The sequence below is a fragment of the Nymphalis io genome, chromosome 20 (assembly GCF_905147045.1).
Source record: "Nymphalis io chromosome 20, ilAglIoxx1.1, whole genome shotgun sequence".
Classification (NCBI taxonomy): domain Eukaryota; kingdom Metazoa; phylum Arthropoda; class Insecta; order Lepidoptera; family Nymphalidae; genus Nymphalis; species Nymphalis io.
In genome coordinates, this window is record NC_065907.1 from 261,127 (window position 1) to 285,282 (window position 24,156).

Consider the following 24,156-nt stretch of genomic DNA (forward strand, 5'->3'; position numbering starts at 1 on the left):
GGGTCACTCCTAACGAGTTGACTTTCACGAGAAAAAGACGGAAATATAAGTACAGGGTTAGTCTTAATAGGTAATTTTTGACAAGTGAGAACAATTTAACAAGACCATAGCCCATCGACAGTGGAATTAACAAATCGGGTTTGAGTATATAGCCGAGATAGCCCAGTGGTTAGAACGCGTGAATCTTAACCGATGATCGTGGGCTCGAACCCGGGCAAGCACAACTGAATCTTCATGTGCTTAATTTTTGTTTATAATTTGTCTCGTGCTTGAAGGTAAAGGAAAACATCGCGAGGAAACCTGCATGTGACAAATTTCACTGAAATTCTGCCACATGTGTATTCCACCAACCCGCATTGGGGCAGCGTGATGGAATAAGCTCCAAACCTTCTCCGCAAAAAAAAGAAGAGTAGGCCTTAGCCCAGCAGTGAGACATTCACAGGCTGTTACTGTACTGTATTGTTTGATTATAGAAACCATTTGTAAATTAAAAGCTTGTAATCTTTGTATATTTTGTCTTTTCTGTGCAGCTCTGATCTCCTACGATGTTTTTGAACATTGGGTTCGCTAACGATTCTTATTATTATAATATAAAACTAGTGTTCCAGGAAGATAATAAAATCGCAATATGTTACTGTATTAAAATCTTTCTAAAGAAGGATCGGTCGAGTACTTAAACATATGCAGCAAATACTCAGACAATTTGCAAGTATTAAGCATATTTCTGAACAAAGATTAAGATTAAGTGTAGGAAGTACTTTTAACAGATAGTGGTCAAGCGAGAAAGATCAGATGTTTGTGAAACCAATACAATAAGTTTCATAGTAAGTGGAGATATTTTGTACTTTGAGATGTTCTTACTAAAAAAAACTAATTATAATACTAGCATGTATTAATGATCTTTGTTACTCGTTGGTTAAGGCAGATTTTTGCTTCCACTTATATTAAATTAGGCTCACCGTACAAGGCATACAGCACTCGACGCGTGTGTAACACTGTACTGACGCATGTGTGTACTGCGCCTCGATGGTCATAAACCCTCTGTCCGCTCTCAGGAAATGTAGTAACGTTGTAATTATTATTCGTTTCTTCTCGACGAGGTAATGGAGATCTCTGGTGCTGATCAAATAAACTTTGTATGAATTAATTTAAACCATTATATACTGAACCTATATACATAAACATAGAATTATTACTAAAACTTATTTTGTATATATTTACGAATATATCAAATAACAGACTATTTTTTCGCTTTATATACAAAAATATTAGCTTTCAAAATCATGGAACGTGTTTATTTAGTCTCAGAATCGATTAATTATTATGTATTCTCATTACTGTAAGCCACTTTTTGCTATTTCTAAAAGTAAAAAAAATCTTTTTAAGAAAACGGAACAAAGCTCTCTTAATAGATTATTTTAAGGAACCAATATCTAAATGTAATTGATTGGTTTGATAAAAATTGATTGAATTTCATTAATAAAACACGTAAGCAAATATACTTAGCCCTATACGACTTATCCGATGCTATTTAAAGACGTACAATCTTGTTACCTGATCACATCTTGCGCTTAGGCAGTATTATAAATACTATTATTTTACTCTCATTTGTAATGGCCGCCGCACCAATAAATCTAACCGACGGTTGAACAGTGCCCTTTGTACAAATATTTGTAACGTATTAGTTGAACATGTCGCGATATGGTTAATGGCGGCCGCGGTGATTTACTGAGCCATCGGGCGCTACCTTTGACGTGTTTGTGGGACGATCCGGGTTGTATGGTTTAATGGCTGATGAATTCGTGTATATGTTCTTTTGCAGGGCGCTATTGCGTCTAGTTCTTAGTTTAAAAAAATATATTTGTATCAATCATATATTTAAGACACCTACAAATGTATGTCACTATTTGTTAGATATTAGGTATGTTATGATACAATGTTGTTATGTCATTGTATCCCTTGAAGTTGCACTCGTATTAAAACTGGATAAAAATTATCAAATTTTCGAATGTTAAAGAAAAATGATTTATTTCAATTTGCTTCGATATAAAGAATTAAAACGATATATTTCAGACACAAGAGATAATTCGTGGTTATTATGTAAATTGTAATTTCCAGTCCCACTAATTATTAACGCGTGACCTAAACTATAAGAAATAGGGATTTGAAAGTTAGAAAAGAATTTAATAATGGAGTCTAATAAATGATTACGGAAATTTCGATTTAAAGAGGGACACTGCACACTCTGTTTTTTTTATCTAATCGTGTCTATACTTTTAGCCCAATGCAAACGAATAAACAAATGATTTTAAGATTGGACATGCATAGAAAATAAAATTTGTTTTTTCCTTTACGCGGGAGACACATCTTCATTTACTGCTAATGTTACCAACGTTGGTCATAACAGTTAGACGGATGATTCGTTTACTTGCTCGTATACTTACCATTTATATACGATTTAAAGTTCTCTTAAATATTTAATAATACCAAAGTACCGTTAGACACATAAGTTATGTTTATATATTCAACAAGCATTTCTATAAAGCAACATCTATTTCATTGATTGTAAGTTCAATTGATAAACGCATCGAAACAGATTGCATCCTACCTAACGGGTTGTCTCAGATGAAATATGGACCACGATGCTGCGCACTAAAGGGTTATAAACGATTATCAATCAGACGTGTTTAGGTCGAGAATTATCTTGTAATGAAAACGGGTAGGAATTGGCATTAGGAATAACATTAACATTTTTAAACTAGTTTTAGCTCCGACTATGTTTGCTTACAGATTGAACATTGTGGGTGTGGGAATTGGTCACCATGATTACCATCAAGTTACCCCTTTCATTGATAACAATGTTCTCCTGATCTACGCCCACATTACATTTTAGGAATTTAGCAGAATATTCCCTCAAACTTATAAACAGCCAACGAGGCAGATAAATACATACATAATAATATATACATAAAGACCGTCTAAAACTAAAACAAAACCAATTGTTCTCAACGTTCATATATTGACAACTCAGTTGAAATTTAAATGAATATACAGCACGAATACTGCATGAAAAGTATCGGTAGAGATCGTAAGAAATATCGGCTTATGTATTTTTCCGTCGCAAAAAGCATATCACTGGTACCAGAGCCTGGAGTGTTAGAATTGAGTTTGTATCCTCCGAGTGAGGCGCCATGAGACGTAAGTACAAGTTTACCGCGTACAATATTATTACGACGACACCGTCGTTCATCAAAGGCCTCTGCCTCATCTATTATAGTTATTAAGCTCGCCTGTAACCGTGGCTCAACCGCTACCGGTTGTAAACGACAGCCACTACTCATAAATGTATGAACTACGACTTACGAGCTAGTCATGTGAAATGTTTTTACTTTTATAAAAGTTATTATAAATACGGGAACCGTTTAGAGATCCGTCGAACGTTGATTGTTTTGGTTTACGTTTCGTTTCCACTGGGAGCTCGAAAATGGTATATATAAAGTCACCATTGTTATTGACATACGTAACCGAAACTTCAGAAGTACAAAGCATTCTATGGCGGTAAAAGAATTAATAAGTTGATACAACCGACATGTGAAGTAAAGCTTATATTCAATTCGTTTATGTGCTTTAATTCCTTTTTAATCTATCTTTGATTTAAATAATCGTCTCCTTTCCACTTTATAGGAAGGTTTTGGAGCTTATAGCACCACGCTCCAATGCGTGTTACACACGTTGTAGATATTTATACGTCACGTGCAGGTTTCCTCACAATGTTTTCCTTCACCACTGAGCATGAGATGAAGTATAAACACAAATTAAGTAGATGAAAACTCGACTATCCTTGAATTTTAATACAAATATAACAATTCGACTAATTCAAAATGTCTCTATGGGACGTTTGGAGGCTTTGATTTAATTTGTCGACATTTTTCACGATCCGGTCCCTAAAATCGAAACGCCAAATGTACGGAACCCAAGAGCAACGAGGCGAGCGCTATTCCAAAACATAACTTAACACGAAGTAAACTCATAAATATAAGTTACATTGAATTCCGATGTCTTAACGACCTATTACGTTTTAAATTAAATAATTTTTCGCTTCTTAATATTTATTATTTCTAAATATAATGATGTGGACATTAATAAATAAATGAACGCTGGTGTCTGTTACGATGCAAGTATTTATCGATTAAATTTTAATGAACGGTAATATATATGTTTAATAATGTGATATATTTAAGACATTAAATTGTGTTAGATATATTTATTATATAAAAGCTATATCCGTTTGTTATTTTAACGCTATCATATTTATATGAGACCCATGAGTTATATGTTTTGTATATATTAATGGAAAAATTATGTAGATGAAAAAAATCAATCCGAGTTTCAACTTTAGTTGAGATCAAAAGGATAACAGCTTATTTACTTGCCTTCAGTTCCACTAAATTGCGGTAAGTCGGTCTAAAGTTCGTAAATATAGTCCGATAGTTTAGAAATCTACACATATTTTATAAGAATATACATACCTTATACCTATGGTAGGGTTTTTTTGTATGGTATCCCGAACGTACGAAACGGTACGCATATTCTTTTTCAAAAGCTCAATACTGTGTATTTATACAACGATATCGTCTATGGGTGAAGCTGACTACTTGCCATCCCTATTTACTTTGAGGCCTATTTGCTTGTTTCCCTTTCTAAACAAATTAGAATAAAATCTTCAGCGAATGTGACACCCTAAATAAAACATTAATCAGAAAGTCTACCACTCAGCGTCCCCGCTCCGCGTCCACAAAGTCATTAGTCTGTCCGAATCGTCTGTGACGTCTTCTGATATGGCGGAGCACCTACAGACAGGTAAAGCGATAAATACAAAAAACATACATCACACCATAAAGCAACCCCTTGGCTATTTAGCCGAATCCCTTATCGTGTCAATAAATTAGACTAATAAAATCGCACCGACATTGTCTGTTTAATAGCCGTTTTGTCACAAATATAGTGATAAATCAACCGGCCGCCACCCCCGGCTGTAAATCTAAATAAAAGTAAGTTCACGAGCAGCCCGAGGTGCCGGCCCGTTTGAGGTGCGGCCACACGACCCGTACGTAGTACGTACGGACAATGGGATTATTCACGTTTCGATCTTAATGCCTGTAAATTTGCGATAATTGTGACGTCATTATCATGTGCTCGTGTTGAACACGCCGCCTGACACAGATTCGCGATTGAGGTATGAAACGGCGATATCGTTATGGAAATGAGAAATTGATAATCGTTAATGTTTTTTAAAATGACGAGCTGATCACGTAGACTGATGCAATCAATGTTTTTCTTCTGATTTTTTTAAAAGCTCGTGAATTCCAGTGAAAATAATGAGGACTTTCAAAAAGAATTAGTATTATATATTAAGAATTAGTATTTATATTTGACATATAATATTGTTTTATATCAAAAATAATTTGATTAAACATTTAATGCTTTTATGTCGATGTTTTCATGACGCGAAGAGACACCAAAATATTAATGATACTTCTCTCAAATAATCACACGGTTTGCAAAAATGGAACAATACACCAGAAATACTCCGCAGACCTCCCACCGACTGTTTTTAAAAACAGTCCCAAATTGGAACAAAAACCTTGGCATGCAACGTGAGACGAAAACTCTTCCGCGTTCAAATTATCCGGAAGGAAGAACCGGTGACAGTTCGAGCGATCTAATTATATCGTTTTGTTTAAGCTAAGAATAATTCCGGCAACTCGCTAGCGTGCACGTGGGTCTAGATTTTTATTTTTGGAGGATTGGAGACAAGAATTTATTTATACGGGTGATAGGCGCTGTAGAAAGCCCTACCCATCTATAATGTTATTATTATTACCGTTTTGTACTGTTATATACAGTTTTTTACTACATAGATATACTTTAGGAGTAGGACCAGTGCGTAGAGTGAGCTAGTTTGGTACAAATACAAGGGACATTACATCTTTTTAAAGCTCGTTTTTTTATTTATTTCTAATCCGCTTTGCTATATTATGTCTACCTACTCAGTGCTACCCGTGCAAAGCCACAGGCGGATCGCTACAATATTGATTATACTAAAATTAAAATTTAATATTTTTGTTTATTTTGCTTACTGGTAACAATTCTACTCACTATCTATTTGTTAATGTTGATACAACAATTTGTGAAATTAAATATCAAATATTTTTGGTACCTTTACCTGATCTGGTCGTGAATCAATCAACAGCCAATCGTTGTCCACTGCTGAACATAGGCCTCTCCCAAGGTGCGCCAAAGCTTCCTGTCCTCCGCCTTCCGCATCCATTTGGTGCCCGCCACCTTCTTAAGGTCGTCGGTCCACCTGGCTGGAGAGCGCCCTACGCTGCGCTTGCCGATTCGCGGTCTCCACTCTAGTACTCGTCTGCTCCAACGGCCATCGGTCCTACGACATACGTGACCAGCCCACTGCCACTTCAGCCTGCTAATTTTGCAAGCTATGTCGGTGACTCCGGTTCTTTTCCGGATAATCTCATTTCTGATCTTATCCTTCAAAGATACTCCGAGCATAGCTCGCTTCATAGCACGCTGAGCGACTTTGAATTTGTGGACTAGTCCCGCAGTTAGTGTCCACGTTTCGGCACCGTATGTCATGGCAGGTAAGACGCATTGGTTGAAGACTTTCGTCTTCAAACATTGCGGTATAGACGACTTGAGGACTTGACGAAGGTTGCCAAATGCTGCCCAAGCGAATTCTTCGATCGGCTTCCTTCTCGAAGTTGTTCCAACCGACTTGTATTATATGTCCTAGGTAGGTATACTTACTAACAACTTCGAGTGGTTTCCCCTCGACGTATATCGGTCCCGGCACGACATGCCTATTGAACATGACCTTGGTCTTGTCCAAATTTATACCGAGACCGACACACCGGGAAGACTCTAAGACCGCTACGCAGCATTTCGGTGAGTTGTTCCAGCGACTCTACTATGATGACGATATCGTCGGCAAATCGAAGGTGTGAGATGTACTCGTCGTTTACATTGACTCCATACCCAGTCCAATCCAGCGTCTTGAAAACGTGTTCCAACGCGTTGGTGAACAGTTTCGGGGATATTACATCCCCCTGTCTCACCCCTCTGCGCAGTTGGATCGCCTTCGTCTTACAGTCCTGGATGTGGACAGTCATTGTAGCGGCGTTGTACAGACATCTCAGTACCTCGATATATCTCCAGTCGATATGACATCTCTGCAATGAGTCGAGCACTGCCCAGGTTTCGATGGAATCGAAGGCTTTCTCGTAGTCCACAAATGCCATACACAGAGGCTGATTGTACTCTTCGGTCTTCTGCACAATCTGCCGAACAGTATGGATATGGTCCATGGTGCTGTAGCCTGATCGAAAGCCGGCTTGCTCTGGGGGCTGGAACTCGTCAAGTCGTCTGGCGAGACGGTTCGTGACGACTCTTCAGAACAGCTTATACAAGTGACTCAGGAGAGAGATTGGTCTGTAGTTTTTCAAGAGGGTCCTTTCTTGAAAAACAGTACCACCTCACTCCCGCTCCACGTTTCCTGGGTCTTGCCATGTTGGATGACGGAATTAAAGAGGCTTGCTAGCTCTTTCAGGACCGGAGTCCCGCCTGCCTTAAGCAACTCTGTTATGATTCCGTCATCTTCCGGAGCTTTGTTGTTTTTAAGCTGTTCTAGAGCCGCCCTAATCTCGCCTTGGTGACCGGGAGCTCCTCGGAGTAATGGCGTGTTAGAGGGGCGCGCTGGTCATCAATACTGATTCCCACGGGTTTATCCGATCTTGAAGAGAACAACTGCCCATAAAACCTCTCTACTTCTTCGACAATCTCAGGCCTAGAGGAAACGACCCCACCATTTTCAGTTTTAAGTTTTGTCAGACGCGGCCTCCCAAACTTGCAAGCGAACACTTTCGATCCCCGATTTTGCTCAATCGCAGCCTTGATGGCACGGGTATTGGAGCGTAGGAGATCGCGTCGCGTCAGCGTTTTTATTGTTCGATTTAAGGCCTTATCTGACAAAAACGATGGTAGTTCTCGTCGTTTTCTCATGAGCTCGAGTGTCTCAGCAGAGAGTTTTGGTGCGTTGTCTCTTCTCTGTGGCGGAAAACACTTGCGGGATGTGTTTTGCAGTATTTTGACCATCGTGTCGGTTTTCTCGTCAATGCTGCTTACGGTTTCCAACGCGGTGAATTAATTTTGAAGTTCCATTTGGAACTTTTCGGAGCCTTGAGCAGCTTGTAGCATGGTAGGTCGGAGAGTAGACCTCATCACTCTCGATCTTTCGGCTTTTAAGTCGATATTTAGAGTGCCTCGAACCAAGCGGTGATCACTTCCGGTATTAAATCTGTTGATCACTGAAACATCTCTAAATATATGCCTTTTATTCGCATATACCTGTACGACCTTCAGGGAGTACCTGTCGGAAAGTTTTAGGACAAGGTACGCTACCCGGTTCGACACACTACTGATTTCCACAATGCTGCTAATGAGATCCTTTTTGACTAGAAAACCGACACCACCCTGGGAGAGGTTATCACCTTCACGGAAGTAGAGTAAGTTACCGGACTCTAAAGTTATCGTGTCCTCCCCCTATCTTCGGACTTCAGATAACCCCAGTATATGCCAGTTTACATGACTTAACTCTACTTCTAATTCGGCGAGGTGATGGTCCAGCCTCATCGAGCGTCCATTGTACATTGCCATGTGCAGTCGTTTTATACGGTAGCCTGCCGTGAACCGGTGATTCTTAGCACCCCCTGCCCTGCCGATACCGCGACCGCTACCTTGGTCGGGCCTAGCGGGCTTGCGGTAACTGGGGGTCTTTTTTTTGGGCGCATCTGCCATTAAGGAGGGTTTGCCCATAGTCGCCGCGCTGGGCAGGCGTGTTGGCGAGCGAAGTAGGGGGGTAATATGTTTATGGGGGGAGGACGCTGCTGCCCATTCCCCCTTTTCCCCGTCCCTCAGTCGCCTCTTACGACATCCACGGGATGAGATTGGGGGAGTACTGTTCTAAGCCGGTACTCCACGGCAAATGGTCGCGAATATTCAATTTGAATTTCCAATTAAGAGCTAAGTTATTACACGAGAGGTGTTCGCGAACGCTAGTTGATTACATTGACTGTTTAGTTTATAAAGTGTTATAACGATGTTAATGCTTTTGTTTCTATATGAGGTCAAATATTTCGTGATACGCATAGTATATTGTGTTCCTCATTGGCGGTAGATGTTAAGTATCTTCGTCAATGAGTCAAGTTGCTGGAGCTGGCTCGGTGTAAGTCGTGTGTCTAATCTGATCCTCTGTTTTATGGTCGTTTCCAATCCTGCCGCAGGTTTAACGTTTAATTTCAAGATAAATTTATATTTATTAGCATTATTCATTGACGACATTATTATTTTACTGTTTATTTATTAAAAATATTTTTTTCGAAACTAAATTCGTTTTATTAAAACCGTTTCAGCAACCGGAAGAACTGATGAAGTCCGTGAAGCTGACGTCACGCGAGCGTCGCTTCATCAAATTTGCGAGCGTGGAGTACGGGGGCCAGCTGTACATGACGCCGCAGGATTTCCTGGAGTCCGTCGTGGAGCAGGAGCCGAGACGTGAGCTTTCAACACCATTTATTAAATCCATCGTGTAACATTATTTGGTAGATATCTGCCTGCCGTCAAGCTTCAGCCTACCCTCTCGAAATAGCCATCGTGGTAGATCTCGTTTACGAGGCCATCGTCATCATTAACATTTTCAATTGTGCCATGAACGTATAAACTCCTTCCAGCACGTTTGAAACGGCGCATCCTCACGACTAAAGAGATTGAGCAACTGCGAGACCAGGTACCGCCTCTGAAGAAAGGCTCCTCGCAGATGTTCCGCAGCATGAGGGATAGAGGTGAGTTATATTTGTTTAATGACATAAATATATCTTTAGACTTATATGTTTAATTTTACATCTAGTGTGTCACGGTAGGTACTACCCCACACATAATCATTATACCGACAATCATCAATACTTTTTGTGGTGTGTGTTCATGCTTTAAGGGTTGGTGTGCCAGTATAATTATGGGTATATATTTTCAAGTTTCCAAGGTCGTTGAGTGTAGGTTATTAATTAATTATCATCAATAGTTTAATGCTTGTCTTGTTTTCTAAAAAAATAACAGAATGACGCGAAACCCTGTAAATATCTGATAATGTTTGTTCAGTTCAGGACATAACGAGACATCTCTATGATATTTTCATTTTCTATTATTTTCAGGGATCATCTCGTACACCGAGTACCTATTTCTTCTATCCATCCTCACGAGTAAGTAAATGAACGGACATTACTTTTAAGAGAGTCGAGATAGCTCAGTGGCTTAAACACGTAAAGCTTAATCTAAACTAAACCTTCTTGCTGCTGTGGGACGTATACAAGCTATTAGGTTACTTTCCTTATAATTGACATTCTTAAAATATTTTTTGTAATAGTTCAGTAAACAGTACAGTGCAGTAACAGCCTGTTAATGTCCCACTGCTGGGCTAAGGCCTCCTCTCCCTTTTGAGGAGAAGGTTTGGAGCTTATTCCACCACGCTGCTCCAATGCGGCTTGGTAGAATACACATGTGGCAGAATTTCAATGAAATTAGACACATGCAGGTTTCCTCACGATGTTTTCCTTCACCGTTAAGCACGAGATGAATTATAAACACAAATTAAGCACATGAAAATTCAGTGGTGCTTGCCCGGGTTTGAACCCGCGATCATCGGTTAAGATTCACGCGTTCTTACCACTAGGCCATCTCGGCTTATAATATAATAATAGTTCAAAAATGTTTAATACTGAATAAAGTCGGACTTGGACTAGCGTGATGTTTTCATATAATTCATTATAATTTGATATATAATAAACCTAAGGATTCAAGAAAATTATATGTGAACACATTATGGGAACCTTATTATTTATATTACATTCGACCGGACCATGTCCTCCCAATTTTTAATAATTTTTAATATCCTGTAACGTTTTCCAGAGCCAGCTTCAGGGTTCGAGATAGCGTTCAACATGTTCGACACGGACGGCAACCAGAGAGTCGATAAAAACGAGTTTCTAGTCGTAAGTATGAAACCGAATACAACCAATATAATCTGTGCTCCTTATAAACGAAGGTAATATAGATTATAAATAAGCTAATCAAAGTATTTTTCATTTCATTGTTCATATTATATTATATATTGGGATTTTCACCCGCGGCAGTAATATCTTCACAGAAGTTCCACTTATCGCGATCCCGACTGTGAGTTCAATAGCCGACTGCACAAGTTTTCTTCGTCTGATAAACTTTTTTTCGTATTTCTACTGTAAGGTTGCGAACACAGTTTACTAACACAATCGATTCGCGCGCACATTGTTCGACATTTACTTGAATGCATTACAGGTTATACTTATACAATATTAACAAATCAAAGCCAACGTCGTAACTACTATTATTTATGTTAGTAAATTTTAATCGCATCGCGTACTAAACGGTAGTTTCGCTCACGTCCGTCATCCTGGATATTATAGATTATTAGGTACTAATATTTAGGCTCGGGAACATTAATCGGGAAAATACATAGTGTAGTGTGTCCGCAGCTTTATAATAGCAATAAGAAGAAAATGGTAAAAAGTAATGGAGGTAGAGGAAGAAAACTCGTGCAGATGTGTCGAAGTGATGCGCACGGAGCTCGCATTTGGTGAACACTTTGTGGCCAAGGCGGATCGATATCGGGCGACATGAGCGCAAAATAATGTATAAAATTAATTGCGAAAGATATTGGTAACGAAAAGGAAAAATATAATTTGCACTCTATAATTAATATTTATGTAGATAATTACTAAGCGTTGCAATATAAATTAGCAGATAATAGATTTATTAATTCGGTTGTTATAAAGCGTTGCGCAATTAGCTCTTGCCTGAACACTTATTAACTAAGATTTCATAACCGGACAAAACCGGATCGGCTATGTTGTGTTTATCTTATTTTTTTAGGTATAGCAATATTTTTGCACACCATTATAGCACGCACAGTATTCACATAAATATTATATACCTAGATTTATTTCATATTTATATGTAGTTTTATTTTATTTTTATTTCGTTTTGTATATATATATATGTCATATATATTTTATTATTTTTCTTTTTACAACTCGTATTCGATTTGCACCGCCACTATTAGATACAGCGCCTGCTCGGCGGCACGCTGAAGGAGCGAAAGGATTTGGACGTCCACACCGAGAAGGCAGTAAGTTCTGTGTTCAGTTGCTGTCACATATGGGAAGGAATTTCACCGAATAATATGATATACACTACACTATTTACATAACAAGTGAAATATCAATAATCACTTATTACTAGTGTCCGGTAGCATTGTGTGTATCATATATAATATGAATGGAACAGTTAAGTCGATTTAATCTGACGGGTATTCACAAATCGATTAGTTTATATAAAAAAATTCATCAATAATGTAAAATTAAAACATACTACATTACAATTCCATAAATATATCCCAATCAATCGAACTTGGATTGGATAAAAAAATATTATTTAGTAATAATATTATGATAAAAAACTTTTTAATAAATAAAAGTTAAGAAGTTTTAATTAAAAATAAATTTCATCGTAAATATTTAATTTTTAGTGAGTGTATCGTATCATATTAATCTATGATTTTTCTGTAAAATTCAAGCTATTATGAGGTCGAATCTTTGTTCTTCGCTTAAATCAATGTGTCTAAACATGAAATATTATACGAAAGCTTCATATTATATGAAACAATAAACTTAACACAGATTAATAAGCCATTAACAAAAACGTTAATTTAATGTTATAAAAAAACGTCATCGCGACAATAGTTTTTTTTATTTCAATAACATATGTTAAAAAAACATTATCGTAAATATTTATCGTCAACATTTAAAAAATGCCTCTCAAAAGCAAATAGAGTTCATATTTCATTTTAAATAACTTCCGTTGTGTTAAATTGTACCTAAAGGATCTTTTGAGAAAAAATAAAATAATATATATATATCACTTATATATGATAAGTCGAGATGGCCCAGTGGTAAGAACGCGTGAATCTTAACCGATGATCGTGGGTTCAAACCCGGGCAAGCACCTCTGAATTTACATGTGCTTAATTTCTGTTTATAATTCATCTCGTGCTTTTCGGTGAAGGAAAACATCGTGAGGAAACCTGCATGTGTCTAATTTCATCGAAATTCTGCCACATGTGTATTCCACCAACCCGCACTGGACCAGCGTGGTGGAATAAGCTCCAAACCTTCTCCGCAAAAAGGGAGAGGAGGCCTTAGCCCAGCAGTGGGACATTTACAGGCTGTTACTGTTATATATGATATGCATTATATGCGTGTATTGTAGCTGCTTACTCTAGTGTCGTCCAGCGAGCTCAAGCAGAAGGTGGAGCAGGTTGAAAGAAACCCTAGGCCGAAGCTGACTGTAGTAAGTTCAATGTCGAGTGTGTTGGCGTTTTATGTACGATTGTTGCTCGCTTTTGCTTTTTAAGGATTTATTCCATTGTGGTACACTTACACATACGCATACACTTGTGTTTAAGAAAGAAAATATTTTTGGAAATTGTGACATAATACAGCTGGTGTTTAACGTTTCGCAGTGTTTGTCCGCGCCGCGGCGCACGAAGTCCTGACTGATCCGTGTTCTGACAATTTGTAACTGGTGAATACTTACGGGACGCGCAATCTATGTCGACCGTCCTGAAATTAAACTCTCCGAGACGTTCAAGAAGGTTAAACAGAAAAAAAAACCTTACTTAATATACATATTCGAATCTCTAACATAAATTACCGTCCTTTTTAATACTATGCCTGTACGATGTCTGTACAGCTACTCGCGACTAATTTCTGACCGGCACACTTAGATTACGCGTGTCGTAAATAAATCTTCTATTGAATCTGAATCAGTATTTTACCAATGATTTAACATTTTTTTCCTATGTTAATTTGTTAAATCACAATTACCAAAAAGTAATTAACAAGTGCCAGACGCGTTTGTTGAAAAGTTGAAAAACAAAAGAGAATTAATTATGAAAAATGATATTTGTTTTTATGATTGTTTGAATTCTTGTTTTTGATTTTTGACGAGCCGGTTGGTGTGGTTGGTAGATACTTACCTTTCACGCCGAAGTATGTGGGTTCGATTCCCACCCAGGACAGACATTTGTGTGCATGAACATGTCTGTTTGTCCTGAGTCTGGGTGTAATTATCTATATAAGTATGTATTTCCAAAAAAAAAAGTAGTATATGTAGTATATCAGTTGTCTGGTTTCCATAGCACAAGCTTTGTATAAGCTTAATTTGGGATCAGATGGCCGTGTGTGAAAAATGTCCGAGGATATTATTATTATTATTATTTTTAAATTATATTATTTGATTGATAATAATGAGTGATAATAATAAATATTTGAATTCTAACTTGTATACCTACTTCTTTACTGTTTGCTACTCGTACGGAATATTTTTATTATTATTTTAAATTTAATGTGTGATGTCATGACCACATTGAAAATCAGTTGGTAGTTTTTTTATAATTTAGTTTTCATACTTCACCTTAAATACTTGATATAAAGCAGAGACCCACTTGACAATTCCAACAAATAGAACATTTAGTTAACGTAAACTGATGTAACGTTTCAGATGGAGAAGATCTTTAGTTACGCGTGGAAAGGCAAGCGCGGCATGGCCGTGGAGGAGGAGGAGGGCCAGGGGCCGCAGGAGAACTACATCAACGACGACCAGGGGCTGCAGAGGCGGCACAACGTTGACACCCTCCTACAGGTGAGCCCACTGTATACAACATAAAATTAAGATTCCGATGCTGCCCGGAAGTACATGCAAGCACATACATAAAGGAATCCATATAATAGAAAAATTACACCACAAGCTCGGGCGACACGTCAGTGGAGATAGGGTTAAGTGAAAAAATCCCAAAGTCTCTCATTTGGTTTTAATTTATTTAATACAATCTGTTACGACTGCGACATACGCAGGCGGAGGAAGGATGTAAAATAACATGTGTTACAACCCGATACCGATAGATGGCGCTTATTCAATATCTCAATTTTCTTAATCGCGCTGCTAAATATTCGCTGTTGGTTATGTATAATGCGGAACAATAATTGTAAAGTGATTAATTGTTGTGTGAATAGAGGAAAGCTTTTCCTTAGTTTCATTTACCCGTTTGATTCCCCGAACGAAATTAGTTCGGCGTAAACAAAGGACTTTATTTCTGTGAACACAATTCGATGTTCATTTTCGGTTTTATGATTTATGTTGATGTATAACAGTATATATGGAATTTTATTATATGGAAAACTGTAAATGTGTTTGAAGGTCCATTTCTTCGGCAAGAAGGGCACAAACGACTTGAAATTTGAGGGGTTCAGGCAGTTTATGGAGAACTTGCAGACCGAGGTGTTAGAGCTGGAGTTCCACGAATTCGCGAAGGGTAATCACTGCTTTAACTGTTAATAATTAATAATTGTTTGAGTAACTAACGGAAAGTATTACTGCTTAGCAGTAGAACATCCGCTAAGTGAGAGATACTTATCCAGAAAGGCCTGTCGGTAGCGGCCGGTTCGAATCCCAATATCAGTAGGTAACAATAACATTTCCAGGACACGAAACGATATCTGAAGTGGACTTCGCGAAGATCCTGCTGCGCTACACGTACCTGGACACGGACGAGTACGACATGTACCTGGACCGACTGCTCGACCGCGTCAAGGACGAGCGCGGCATCACCTTCGAGGAGTTCAAGACATTCTGCCAGTTCCTCAACAACCTGGAGGACTTCACCATCGCCATGCGCATGTACACGCTGGCCGACCACCCCATCTCCAAGGAGGAGTTCCAGCGCGCCGTCCGCGTGTGCACCGGCCAGGAACACTCGCCGCGCCTGGTGGCCACCGTTTTCGCCATCTTCGACGCCGACGGCGACGGCCGCCTCAGCTACAAGGAGTTCATCGCCATCATGAAGGACCGCCTGCACCGCGGGTTCAAGGTGAGTTACAACCGTTTGTAATGTAATCTATTCACCAAACGTTATGTTGAACAACTTTATATTTCGGTCGCCAGTCGTACGCGAAGAACGAGGGCTGGGACGCGTTCAAGTCTTGCGTCAAACAAGAGATGAAGAGCGCCGTGTGAGCGACGCACGCACACACGCGCACACGCGCACGCGCGCACACGCACGCGCGCACACGCGCACACGCGCCGGCTGGTGACGTCTCGCCAAACTCATTATCGATCTCATACTTGTTTACATAACCGCACTTACAGATATTTCTATTTCAATTAGATAAAGATCAAATACAACACTCGTTAAATTATTTTTAGAAATTTAAAGAAAACAAAATTAACAAATATATGAATAACAGTATTTACTAAATAAAAAATGTTACCATATAAAAGAAAACTATTAAATTTAAATATACTATTATAACATTTTTATAATTAAAATACTTAATTCTTAAATTTTAGGTAACAGAAATAGTTTTTAGAACGAACCAATGTGTTTGAATTAGAATGATTATGTACAAACCGACACCCTTCGTGCATTATTAATTAATTCATACTCATCATTGTTTTAAAATCAAAATTAATAATTGACTTTAAGAACAAACTGTCATAAAAATAATTTGTAATATATTTTTATTGTTGCTTTGCTTGAGATTACTAACGTTCAGCTCATCTAATTAAAGTATTAAAATATCTCGTAGGTACTTAATTGCTTGTGATATTTAAATATGTTGCCAGTATCGATATACTTTTTTTTTCAAATATGTTGTGATGTTTTGTTGTTTAAATATGGTTGTACTTTGTTTTATATAATTCAAAATTATTTATTGAATGTAAACGCTAGCAATCAAATACGATAGTCTCACTAATTCTTTTGCTTTTTGTTCAGGTAGTTGTAAATAAAAATGTTACCTTTGAACTAAGACCCTTAGCTTATGTTTTTAATCCTCTTCCGTGTAAAAACAACTCTTAGATTCGGTTTTATTTTATAGAACTCAAGTTACAGAAAGTTGTTCTTATGAAACTTATTATACCAAGTGCTTAAGATATGAACACTTGCTATAATGGCTCGTTTCTAAACAGTATTTGTGAAAAAGAAACCTTACCACGCACACAATAATGAGTGATTTCATTTGCTAGTCATACGCAAGTAAGCGCACTTCTAAAATAATTATTTATTGTGAATTATTCTATTGTAATACAATTATATAAAGGTTGTTAATTATGCTTTTTAATGTAATAAAATGTTAACAACAGAAATGTTTTTTTTTACCTGCAAGTTGAATGAAAATTAATGTGATGATCTCGTTTACAGATAAGCTTTTAATAAAAAAATAAAAATATTTCATCAATTATTTCTAATGGAATCTAGAAATCAACTACTATTGTCGATTAAAATTAAGCCCGAGCCTCATGTAAAATGTATTCAGGGTGCAGTTTGTGAGGCCGCCGTCCGCCCTCGACGTCGGGAGATGTTGTAATGTTACCATCTACTATAACAAAGTGTCCCATATTTTGAATAAAATACACAATTGTTCATAGATTTTTATTCATAAGATCTTAATAAATAAACAATCATTTCATACATTATAGTAACAACATTTGAAGAGACGGTCCACTCTAGCGACTGCAGACAGACAGTTGTACACTTCGGCAGTCGGCAGTCAACACTGCTCCTCGCGAGTGACGTCACCTCGTGACATGATGCGACTACTCGACACAGGGAACACGTTACATGCACTTACTACATAATGTTCTATAACATTTGCAAGAAACCTCTTAAATTAATCGTTGTTAAATTTTACAAAAATAAACTTAAAAATACATTTTAATTTCTGATTAAATTAACTTTGTTCTAAATGTAATTCAAACAAAGAGGACGGAAAACGTAAAAATGTAAACTGTTTATTTACTTACAGAAAATTATGTAATTGTTTATATCATTTAAGTATTTAACATCTAGAGTCGTTGTCCGAACCACCAGGCGAGACCCGACGACGAATTATCCTTACAAGAATACAACAGTGAGACAGTTGAGCCGAGTCTTTAGTACACAATCTATCTAATAATATAGCTATCTCTGTTTTATGTGTGCGATTAAACAGGACAGCACGAGTCGTGTCAGTATCGTATTGAAATACACAACAAGAAAGTGACCACTATTGCTAGTAATACATTATTTCAAACACTAATGAAAAACTCGGCGACAGACGACCTGGTCCCCCCTCCGCGACGACACTTTATTTGTAATGTATATAAAATCTTTCTTAAAACGTTCTAATTGTATTTACGTTTATAAAAGTTCGAGAAGATATAAAAAATATTGAATATAGTTGAATTTAAATATTTAATTATGAAATCGCATAACGTGACCACGGGACGCGCGTGCGCGTGCGTCGCTGTGTGCGTGTCGGTCTCGTTACACTTTTGTAAGCCTCAGGAAGGCGATAAATAGATTACATCTTGATTAATGAATTCAGTACATAATGTACAATATATTTAAACTCTGAACATTGGCGTAACTCGACAGCGCGGCCCGACACGTCTCGGAGTGATTTATTTGAACTTTAAGTTAATTATTTTTTATGTACCGCGTTATATACTTCCAAATGTTTTCCGTCTGTTTGAGGTTTCTTTAAAGTTTTATAAATAAAGAACTTTAATTTAGAAGTAATCTTAATATACACACAGACATTTCCTATTCTATACAATACTTACTCATAAGCGAATAGGGAAGGCGTACTTGAGTTTTACGTAAGCAATATTTTTGGGTTTTATATTCCCCCACTCCCCCCCACCACCACTGCATAAAAGAAAATCGTTTTCACTCCCAAAATGATAATGTTATAAGAAAGACAAATCGATACAAACAATAAAAAAAAACAATTATTTCTAAAACAATAATCTAAATCTTATAAGTACAATATTAAACCTCCAGGAAGCTTGCTTACGTAACATCTAACGCCCCCACACTACACAGAATAAATAATTTCACTCCGTCTATAATATTTAAGAAACTTTTACGTAAATTATTCAATCCGTTACTTTATACTAATATATATTTTTACAATGAACAAATAAATACGACTTAATGACGTCACAGGGGAATAAAATTAACACAACCAAGTTTGCTAGCCTCCGATTTCATTGTTCATTTCATGTATAGGTTACCTAAAATTCAATTTAACTACGAAAGTTTAGATTACAGCGATAATGAGACCAAAGTATTATTACAAATGAAAAAATATATGACGAGCAGAGTCCAGCGGTAGGTAGGAGTCAATATAATAATAATATCCTGGGATATTATTCACACATGGCCATCTGATCCCAAACTAAGCTTTTACAGAGCTCGTCTATGGAAACCAGACACTGATACACTACATATACTACTTTTCTTTTGTAAATACATACTTATATAGATATTACACCCAGACTCAGGACAAATAGACATGTTCATGCACACAAATGTCTATCCTGGGTGGGAATCGAACCCACAACCTTTGGCGTGAAAGGCAAGTATCTACCAACCCCGCCAACCGGCCCGTCTAAATAAGTACCTGTGACCTTGAATTGGCAGGACGTAGGTAAATATTAGAAGCAAAATAAAGTGTATACGAGCAGTGAAGTGGAGTTGTGTTATAAATAGAGATATATATAACAGCTTCGCTGTGTTGCCAATGTAAATAGAATGGATTATTATTAAAATGAAATGTTTATTTTTACTACTTCTACCACTGGAATACAGTCAAGTCGAAGGAGCAGATTTCATCAGGTGACCCAAAAGGGTGCTAAAAAGCAATCATTACACGATTATGTTATATTCGAAGAGATCTTTTGGCCACGCGTCAGATCCCCGGGTGTCCGGGGGGGGGGGGGGGCGCGGCGGTTACAGGAAGTGCTCGTCGCTCTGCGTGCTCTCGGTGAGGCGGTGACGTAACGCGAACGACGACAACACGCGCGCCACCTGCACACGCACACGCAGACACACAGGTTATGGTACACGACATTATGATTTAATTGGTATTGATTTTTTATTTCTGTAACTATAAGGACACGCTGTATTACTCAATTATTCGTTCGACATAAAAATAATCCAATTACGACAAATATCAACCGATTGATATTATATACATAGATTATTTGAAAGCGTCTGACAGAGAGGGAACAATTCCTCGGTTACTTCATAAACGGGTACACCTCTACCGCGTACTCGTATATTTTTACAAGATATTTACATCAAAGATTCGTTTACCTTTTTCTTCTTCAATCGTAACAGGTCTAGCCCGTGTAGACGATACTTTAAACGTGTTCGTATAGTAAGTATGGAACTACAGAAGTACTATACATGTTTATCTGACCCGTGGTGACCCTCGACCAACCCCGGCCGGGTCAACGTCGACGACAAGCGGGACATGTGTGTAATTAATGTATTTTAGTGTTTATGAAATGACGTGTCGGTGTGTGCGAGTGAGCTGACGTCACCTCGGCGGGCGAGTCCTCGTGCACGGCGTGTCCGCAGCGCGTCAGCACCTGCATCTGGAAGCGGCCTGCAAGCACACGGGGCGGTGAGCGGGGGGGAGGTGAGCGGGGGGGGGCGGGCGGCGGGCGGCGGGCCTACCTTGCATCTGCCCCACGGTGAGGTCGCGGTCCAGCCCGTCCAGCGAGGCGAGCAGCAGCAGGCGGGGCGCCCGCGCGGACAGGAAGGCGGCCGACAGCCCGCCGAACCAGCCCGCCCAGTGGCGCTCCGAGCCCGCCAGCCGCACGCGCCAGCCGTACCTGCGGGCACTGCGCGTCAGCCTGCGAGCGCCGGCGACCGGGCCCGGCCGCGCCGGCGACGCTCACCTCATCCCCTGGTCGTCGCCGGGCGGCGGCTTGGCGAAGTGCGCGGCGTCCCCCTCGCCGTCGCCGTCCTCGCCCTCCTCGGCGATGACGTCACCGCGCGGCGGGGGGGGCAGCGGCTCCGTGGGGGTGGCGTCGCTCTGGTAGTCCTCCACCTCGTTGGTGGCCAGCCGGCCCGTCGAGCAGCTAAATAAGGTGTAATAGAATTAGGGCGCGGCCCGTATGACACCGAAGCTCTATCCGAAGTGTAAATATATAATCGGTACAGTTTCGTCCGAGTATTATTTCACTTCAAAAGATGTACATTGCACGTTATTTATAAAACTTTCAGCTGCACTGGCGGCGTGCGTGCTGGGGTGTTATGTCTCCTCCGCCTGTACTTACACCGGCTCACTCGGCCTTGAAACCGAAACACAAAAATGCTGAATATTGCTGGTCGGCGGTAAAATACGTACCTCTGCAGACGGCCTCGCACAAAGCTTAGTAAAGTTTCAGAGCACCGTTTGTTTGTTTATGTTTGTTTAAAATAACTCACTTTATGATTTGACTGGGCATGGATACTCGAGCCGAGTCAACATTTCGCACCTGTCCGCTCCTCACACTGGAAAACAAATTCATTAAGCAAGCACGACACGCAAATAATAGGCAAAAACACCAAAATAATCAACAATACTGTACACTAGACCCGGTATGAAACCGGTATCAATAAAAGAGGAATCATTTGTCATCCTGACCATTTTCAGGCATGGCAGCCATACTCATCTAATAACTTTTTAAAGGCTCGAGACGGGATTTGAAATCAGGTCCTTGGATTCTTCAGCCTCATGGCTAGCCACTAACCAAGCCAGGTATATTCATATTATATATAACAGTTGTCATACAGAAATCTCTGATGATGAACATGCAGAAAAGCATCAAATAGATCCCATAATGTTTTCTTTTCGTTTTTAATAATACAAATGATGAAGTAACAAATGACAAGCAGTACTGTGTAATTAAACACGTGAAGAAACTCACCACCACTCTATGGCGTGCTCTATACTTCTGAAATGTGTTGGTCGACTGCGTAGGAAGCTTTGCATACTGGCCAGAGCTTCCATTGCCGTGCCTGAAAGATATGTGAAAGTAAATTTGTTTGTTATGCTGTCTCGCCTTAACTACTCAACGGATAATCATCAAATTCAGAATAAACAATGTCAGGGATGAAGAAAAGGACATAGGGTACCTAACTTCCCCCCCCCCCCCCCTTCAACACGCGGATGAACTGGCGAGCAAAGCCGCGCGGGAAAACTAGTTTATTATAAGTTTTCCTGTAATTGCTTATAAATGTATAAAAATACAGCAGACACCAACAGAGTTTGTTAACTTTTGAAAAAATAAAAAAGTTATGTAATTTATACAATGTTTATAAAAAGCAAAATGTAGAACAATGATAATTTTATGAAATTAATGAATCTGCATTGTAGCAGTGGAAGGGAATAAAATCCAAGCCAAAAGTAAAACTTATTCTAGATGCTACTTTACAATTTCCAAAGACCCTTTACCATTGTTTGGAACTTACCTTCCACCACATCAATAACTGCCACTCCCTGCACATAGGGCTCAAGAGATGGTACATGCGCCGCGCGCACAGCTATAGCCCCGCCCATTGAATGCCCCAATAAAATTATTGGCGGCATCTCCTGTCCATACAGCTTGTGAAGGACTTGTTCCACATCTCTGTAATTTGTCAAGTTTTTCTTTTTTAATTTTATATTTATGTGTTATAATATATATAATTAGCATAATACTAGTTTTGATGCAGTTCGTTTATCTCATAGAGAAAACCATCATATTCTTTATAAGTATTCACTATAAATTTGTGAAAAATTGTGTTTTGAAAATCGGCAGAGTTTATAATATATATAGAATTACTAATAATTACAATAGATATATATATATATCATAAAAAATACATATAGAAAAATACAATTCATTAAATCATAATTCTACAAAGTAAAATGTAAAATTAACAATCGCAATTACACAACTTAAAAAATTAGCTACTCTTTAACAAAGATAATAGATAAAGTAATTATTTACAATTCAATTCACAAAATCAGATAAAAATCAACTGATACTAATCTTGTATAGAAGAAACACAAATAAATAATTTAACTATAATCAGATATACAGTAAGGACCAAATTATAATAGAAATACTGATTTTTATTAAATATAATGTGATATTGAATACTAAGAGTGATTGAAAGGTGAGAGGTGCTTAAAAGGTGATGCCTTTCATGCAATAATTTGAAATTAAAGGCGAATCCATCCAATAAACATTCTTGGGACTGAATTTTAGTTAAGACTGCATGAGAATGTTTGGTACAAATCTATATCTACCAAGTACCATATAACTAAAGTTTAAAACTCACTTGACTAAAGTGTCTATACTCAGGTCATCTGGATCCTTAGCTTGGGTCTCTCCGTGAGCTCGCACATCCAATGACACCACTTGGCAGTGTATCATATTAGTTATTTCTTGCTGAAATCAGTAAACTATATTAATATTCATCATTTACTTATAAATTACTTTTAGCTAAATGAAGCATGATGAATTATATATTATTGGTAATATTAATTGGTTAAAATATATGTCCACAAAACAGTATTAGGCAAAATGCTGTACCTACTGTAAATAACGCCCAGCTTAAAGCTGAGTAGCCTCCTCCGTGCAAAGTCACAATCCTCGGTCGCTGATTCATGTCGGGCTCTGGAGATAAGTACACCCTGAACACGCCGCCTTCAGTTTCTAAGTCAACAAATTTCTCGAAGTAATTTTTCCAAGAAACCGGTGTGTAATCTTTGCGCCGTCCACCGCTGAAGGGCGCCAGCCTGTAAGTTTTTATCATTATAAACATTTTAGTCTATTTATACAAATGTTAAATATAAACTCAAATTCATTATTATAACATAATTATTTGCATAATAAAATTATTATTTCCTTACTTTGAGGTACCCGACGTTCTAGGCATCTTTGGTGGTAGTTTATTTTTCATAATAGTCTTCTGTAATGCTGACATTTTGATTTTTTAAGTTACAACTCTTCTTGATATTAGTTAAAGCGTTATAAATTTATATTCGCAAAGCAAACAATAACATCAACGTGCCGACATTTTACTTTTAATTGTCAATGTCATCATTTTACAAAATGTATTGCCAGTTA

The 24,156-nt window shown here is 38.3% G+C and overlaps 2 protein-coding genes across 5 annotated transcripts in view; one reads left to right on the plus strand and one right to left on the minus strand.

Moving 5' to 3' along the window:
* The window catches only part of LOC126776274 (calcium uptake protein 3, mitochondrial), an 80,346-nt gene extending 62,985 nt beyond the window's left edge, over nucleotides 1-17,361 (plus strand). The window contains exons 2-11 of one of the 4 annotated variants that reach the window (XM_050498607.1): nucleotides 9,489-9,630; nucleotides 9,807-9,917; nucleotides 10,284-10,331; nucleotides 11,038-11,120; nucleotides 12,227-12,292; nucleotides 13,432-13,512; nucleotides 14,725-14,865; nucleotides 15,421-15,535; nucleotides 15,705-16,090; nucleotides 16,165-17,361. In XM_050498607.1, the coding sequence (XP_050354564.1) occupies nucleotides 9,489-9,630; nucleotides 9,807-9,917; nucleotides 10,284-10,331; nucleotides 11,038-11,120; nucleotides 12,227-12,292; nucleotides 13,432-13,512; nucleotides 14,725-14,865; nucleotides 15,421-15,535; nucleotides 15,705-16,090; nucleotides 16,165-16,236 (1,245 nt within the window). In that variant the 3' untranslated portion in view covers nucleotides 16,237-17,361. The remainder of the gene's footprint in view (nucleotides 1-9,488; nucleotides 9,631-9,806; nucleotides 9,918-10,283; nucleotides 10,332-11,037; nucleotides 11,121-12,226; nucleotides 12,293-13,431; nucleotides 13,513-14,724; nucleotides 14,866-15,420; nucleotides 15,536-15,704; nucleotides 16,091-16,164) is intronic. The other 3 variants (XM_050498609.1, XM_050498608.1, XM_050498610.1) reach the window with 3 other exon arrangements.
* Nucleotides 17,362-17,639: 278 nt separating this feature from the next.
* On the minus strand, nucleotides 17,640-24,126 carry LOC126776548 (protein phosphatase methylesterase 1). Its single transcript, XM_050499146.1, has 10 exons — nucleotides 23,940-24,126; nucleotides 23,624-23,825; nucleotides 23,366-23,475; nucleotides 22,511-22,668; nucleotides 21,967-22,057; nucleotides 21,485-21,550; nucleotides 20,953-21,135; nucleotides 20,729-20,886; nucleotides 20,593-20,657; nucleotides 17,640-20,074 (listed from the first exon to the last, which is right to left on the minus strand). The coding sequence occupies exons 1-10, from the start codon at nucleotides 24,011-24,013 to the stop codon at nucleotides 19,997-19,999; spliced, it is 1,185 nt and encodes a 394-aa protein (XP_050355103.1). The 5' UTR covers nucleotides 24,014-24,126; the 3' UTR covers nucleotides 17,640-19,996.
* Between the last annotated feature and the right edge of the window lie 30 nt (nucleotides 24,127-24,156).

Coding starts and splice junctions, on each gene's coding strand:
- LOC126776548 (XM_050499146.1), bottom strand. CDS start 24,013: ATGTCAGCATTACAGAAGACTATTATGAAAAATAAACTACCACCAAAG. Junction 21,551..21,966: donor GAGCACGCCATAGAGTGGTG/GTGAGTTTCTTC, acceptor TTTGTTTTCCAG/TGTGAGGAGCGGACAGGTGC. Junction 20,075..20,592: donor ACGAGGACTCGCCCGCCGAG/GTGACGTCAGCT, acceptor GTGCGTGTGCAG/GTGGCGCGCGTGTTGTCGTC.